Consider the following 5352-nt stretch of genomic DNA (forward strand, 5'->3'; position numbering starts at 1 on the left):
GCCAGTAGGTCACTGCTGCCCTCCTGTAGCTCTCCACCCACTGCCCTGCCCTCCTGTAGCTCCCCCACCCCCTCCCCCATCCCCCTTCATAGCTTGCTGCCCTACCCCCTCCTATAGCTCTCTGCAGCCCTCTTATACCTCACTGGCCCACCCTCTTGCTTATCCGTGATTGTGCTTGGTCGTTATGCCTCAGGGTGTAACGGCTAATTAGCATATTCCTCTCTTATTATATAGGATAGGATTGTTTAAAAGGTCGGGGGGGGGGCCTTTTTCAGCAGGAGGAGATGCTCTTGGCTGACAAAAATACATAACCCCTATATCTGGACTGATAGCCAGCCATATGCACTATATTGCCAAACCGGTTATTTAAAAAAGTGAACCGCTTTCTTACACCTTACACCAAACAGCTGTTGCCCTTAAAATCCCTCCTCAACTCCCACCTTAGGTTCTGCCTTCGCAGTTCACCCAGATTAAGTTCTGATTGGTTGGTTTCTATGCCAGTCAGTGTCAAAAGCTCTGCCTCCTAAGAAGCCATTGGCTCCTCTGAGAAATCCAGAATGGCCCCGCTTTCACCTTGGCGCCAGCCCTTCAGTCACGCTCCCAGTCCACTACCGGGTGTATCTCTGGCCGCTCTGAGAAGCAGCACCTCAGGTCTGTGCTGGTGGCAATTTTGAATTCTCATCCCTGACCTAACCTTCTTACAGTGCGAGCTCCATGAAGGCAAGCATTTGTCTTGTACATTCTTAGTTCACTCATAGACTTTACCTGTGTCTATGCATCTATGCTAGCACCGCATGGTGACTGGTCGAACGGTCGTTTCAGTGATCATGGTCACTCCTTTTTATAGATATAGATAGATAACCAATCACAAGCCAGGCCCTGGAACAGGTGCACCCACTAATGTTTGCTGAGCTGAGCCAACTTTCTGTCCCATCTGCTCTCTCCTTACTTTTCTCAGGGCAGATCCTCCCCTCCCCATGAACCAAAAGGTGAGGACTAACGATAAATTATTAAGTCAAGAACCAAGACCTGGAAAAATGATCAGATTTGTGGAGAGGGGTTTGTCTGGAGTGGTGGTTCTCAAACGTGATTGCTCACAGACACCACTTGAGGAGAATGTTAATACCACTTGAAGTCCAGACCTCACCCCAGGAAGATTTTGCAATTTTAACAGGCTCCTGTGTTCATTCTGATGCAGGTGGATTCAGAGAAACATCTGTTTGGGAAGATTGGAGAGAGAGTGGGGTCTGTGACCACTTACCTTTGCTTCTCCTCCACCTGAGGTAGACTGCCAATCCCAAAATTGTGATTATGAGCACGGCACCCGCCAGTGCCACCCCAACTATCGCTCCTGGAGCCAGGGGCCTAGACCCTGATGTCCATTTGTCCCCCGAGACACCTAGGCCATCAGTGGTGGTGGTAGTGCTGGTGGTGCTGGTGGTGCTGGTGGGGTCCTTGGTGGTTTTCTCAGTGGCTGAGAAGACATGAGAAACAAGCAAATTCTTCCTTAGAGGACTGGAAGTATCTGGGTGAAACTGTCACATCCTGTTCCCTAGTTTGGGGAACACTGGGGGTGGGGAGCAACCCTCTGAAGCTCTCACACCAGGAGAGGAGTAACAAGGTGAAATGCTGAAGTCTTATCACATACATTACTCAGTTCAAATCCTGAATCTATCACCAATCAATAGTGTGACCTCAGAACCTCATTTCATCACCTACAAATAGAGATAACTAGATCATAGGATTTAAAAAAAAAATTATTGTGGCAAAAGACACACGCTATAAAATTGATCATATTAACCATATTTAAAAATATATATTTTATTGATTTTACAGAGAGGAAGGGAGTTAGAAACATAGATCAACTGCCTCCTGCATGCCCCCTACTGGGGATCGAGCCCACAACCAAGATACATTCCCTTGACCAAAATCGAACCCGGGACTTTCAGTCCACAGGTCGATGCTCTATCCACTGAGCCAAACTGGTTAAGGCACCATTTTAACCATATTTAAGTGTACAGTTCAGTGGCAGTAAGTACATTCACATTGCTGTGCAGCTCTCACCATCAGCCATCTCCAGATCTTTGTCATCTTCCCAAACTGAAAATCTGTCCCCATTAAACAACTTCCCATTACCCTCATCCCAGCCCTGGCACCCACCATTCTACTGTCTGCGTCTATGAATTTGACTACTCTAGATGCCTCATATAAGTAGAATCGAAGAGTATTGTCTTCTGCAGGATTGTTTTAATAAGTGAGAAAACATCTGTAGAACACTAGTATATACTAGAAATATGTTTTTAAAGTTACATTAATATATATTGAACTTTAGTTTCTACAAACAGATTGTACCTTTGAAGATGTTTAATGTACCATTAAAAAACTGATATAGTACTAAGCCACAGAAAAAATCTAACTCTAATAAAATCTTTAGGTTAGCATGGATCAAACTCTCTGGCTACTCTTGCTAGAAATTAATACAGGAGATACGGAGAAGGTGCAGGAAGAATAAAACCAAGTCTGTTTGTGTAATTCAGGTTGTGAGCCACTTTATAAATTATCTAAAACCAGCTCTGTGGCCAAGACAGGGCAGTGGATTTACCCAGGCTGGGAGGAGTGATTCATCACTGACGTAGTTAGAGTTGCCAGCACAAGTGATTATAAAAAGTAAATCGAGCCCAGCCGGGTGTGGCTCGGCGGTTAGCATCAACCCAGGAACCAAGAGGTCACCAGTTCAGTTCCCGGTCCAGGCATATGCCCGGGTTGCGGGCTTGATCCCAGTGTGGGGCATGCAGGAGGCAGCCAATCAATGATTCTCTCTCATCATTGATGTTTCTATCTCTCTCTCCTTCTCCCTTCCTCTCTGAAATCAATAAAAATATATATTTTGTAAAAAAGTAAATCAGCTTACCATGCACCCCTTTATGCTGGGGCCTGGGAGAGAGCCCCTCCCCCACTAACCTGGAGACAGATAAGCCACACCTTCTCACCTTCAACTTCCCCCAACCCAGTGAGTAATATAGGAAGATCTATTAATAAAGCACACCCCATAGTAGGTTAAAATAGGTCAAGACAACAAGATGACCAAGTGAGACTGAGTGGCTAATGGTTAAGAGAGGAGGCTCTGGGGTTAAACTGGGTTCAAATTCCACCTGCACCATGAAAGTGACTTTGTGTAGGTGTAAGCCTCAGTTTCCCCATCTGGAACAGGAAGGTGATAGTGGTTCCTACTATAATTGCGGGGTCGTGGTGCAGGGTAACTAGGGCGATGCATGCCAAAGTGTTCAGTTGGGACAAGGGCACATAAGTGGGAGCTGCCTTGTTGCTGACGCAGAGGGGCCTCTGACAACCAGGACAGAGAGAGAAGGGGCCAACACAGGGCTTTGTGTGGTGGGAGTGAGGACTTAGGGGGGTTGCTGTGAGAAACAAAAAGAATTCAGAGGATGAAGATGGGCCATGTTCTGGGGAGCAGAGTGAGAAAAGAAAGCAGAGAAATTGGGACAACAGGTACTGGGGTGTTACCAGGGGTGGAGGGAGGGGTGGGAATTCCTTGGGCCGCTATCGGGTCCCTCCTGTGTGTGCCAGGCTGAGCTCATGGCTGTGGGGAGACACAGACGTGGGGCTAGCTGGGGCTCCACCTGCAGACACAGGACAAAGGAAAGGCAGGCCACATCCTGTAAAAGTCAAGTCCACCTGGAGGACATGGGGTGAAGGCAGGAGGCAGGGCTGGAGCCCCAACTCGGAGCAAGAAGGAGGATAACCGGGGAGCCTGGAAGGTCTGAAGCCTGGGGATGGCGGTGGGGCTGGATCTGTGGGGCAGTGAGGGGTGGGCAAGGAAGGCAGCCCATGTTTGGGGAGATTACGGTGAAAAAGGTAAAGCTGGCAGAGGCTGGGAAGCAGTCAGGGGCAGGGAGAGGAGTTTGAGAGAAAGGTCAGGAAGAGAGGCGCCTGGACCGGTCCTGGGGGACGAGGGCACCAGAGGCCGGGGCAGCGGGACTCACCTGTGGTGATGGTGAGTTTGGTCCCTGGGATGGACTGCCACACCTTCTTGCCTTCGTTCCGTGTGGTCAACTGGACTCGGCCGAAGTAGCTACATTCATCCTCTCTCCGCAGGTTAGAGATCCGGAGGGAGCCGTTCCTCTGGCCCTTTGTCCAGTTCAGGGAGAGGCGGTTTTTAAAATCCTCATGGGTGAATTGCAGGGTTGTGTTGTAGATGAACTCTCCATGGAAGTCTCTCCATCTCCAGGATATACCCACTTTGGGATCACTGGCTAACTCCCAGGAGTAACAGAAGGAGAAGGGGATGTCGATGGAGCCACCCTCAGGGGCTGAGAGGTGCTCTGGTTGTTTGACTTCATAATCAAGGTTTGAAGTGCATTTTGCTGAGCCACCTGGAGGAGGGAGGGAGAGGGATGGACTTTGAAGCCACTTGGAGGGACCAAGAAGATAACCCCGGACCATCTGGCACCCTCACCTATGGGCGGAAGTGTGGCAGATAATAGGACTGGCCCTCTGGCTGGGTGTCCCCTCTCCAGGGGGGTTAGAAAGGAGGGTGAGGGATGTGGGGGACCCAGCACTGTGGGACCAGCCCAGGCCATTGCTTGTTGCAGGTGGGAAGCCTGGCTGGCCACAGCCCCTCCCTGGGGCTCCCCTGGGGCCCTGGTCAGAGCCAGGGGGTCCTGGCCACTCACCAGCCTGCAGAGATGCTGGCGGCAGCAGGGGCAGCAGCAGGAGCAGCAGCAGGGGCAGACCCATCGCCTTGCTCTCCTCGGGAGGATGAGAAAACAAGCAGAGCCTCTAGGCCAGAGGGGAGGCCTGTGGAGGGGCTGCCTCAGGCTAATCTGACCACCGGAGAGGCAGGAGCAGGCTCCTTCCGAGGACTGGGAGGTGGGAGCCCTCCCCAAACATGCCTGCCCAGAATGAACAGCACTTCCTTTTACAATCTGGCTTCTTCTTTTCTGATATTGCCAAAGAGCTTCCCCTGTGGTCAGTGACCAAGAGCCATGATATCGGCTCCCCAGTCCCCATCTTCATGCTGATGGGTGTGGTCCTGACCTGGGCTGCCTGAGCCTCTCCCCTCCCACCTCAACGCCCTGTCTCTGCCAGGGACTTTCCCATCTCCTTAGGAGTCAGTCCCGTCTCTGTCTCTCACTCGCTCTCCTTTTCTCTGCTTCTCTGAGTGCCTCTCAGCCTCTGTTTCTCTCATTGCAGGGGAAGGGGCAGCAGCAGGACCAGCTCAGGCTCTCTCCAGAGAGGAAAGGCAGCCAGGAGTCTCTGTCCAGCTACAGCCCCTGGAAAAGGAGGGGGGAGGCGCTGGTGGAGATGCCCCCAGCCCCAGCCCCAGCCCCAGCC

The 5352-nt window shown here is 51.0% G+C and overlaps 1 protein-coding gene across 5 annotated transcripts in view; it reads right to left on the minus strand.

The window, feature by feature from the left end:
* The window catches only part of PILRA (paired immunoglobin-like type 2 receptor alpha), an 11669-nt gene extending 6724 nt beyond the window's left edge, over positions 1 to 4945 (minus strand). For 3 of the 5 annotated variants that reach the window (XM_014535520.1, XM_014535522.1, XM_014535521.1), the window contains exons 1-3: positions 4692 to 4945; positions 4002 to 4391; positions 1262 to 1474 (exon numbers count right to left, since the gene is read on the minus strand). In XM_014535520.1, the coding sequence (XP_014391006.1) occupies positions 1262 to 1474; positions 4002 to 4391; positions 4692 to 4755 (667 nt within the window). In that variant the 5' untranslated portion in view covers positions 4756 to 4945. The remainder of the gene's footprint in view (positions 1 to 1261; positions 1475 to 4001; positions 4392 to 4691) is intronic. The other 2 variants (XM_005861148.2, XM_014535523.1) reach the window with 2 other exon arrangements.
* Positions 4946 to 5352: the final 407 nt, after the last annotated feature.

The sequence above is a fragment of the Myotis brandtii genome, unplaced genomic scaffold (genome assembly GCF_000412655.1).
Source record: "Myotis brandtii unplaced genomic scaffold, ASM41265v1 scaffold1441, whole genome shotgun sequence".
In the NCBI taxonomy this organism is placed as follows: domain Eukaryota; kingdom Metazoa; phylum Chordata; class Mammalia; order Chiroptera; family Vespertilionidae; genus Myotis; species Myotis brandtii.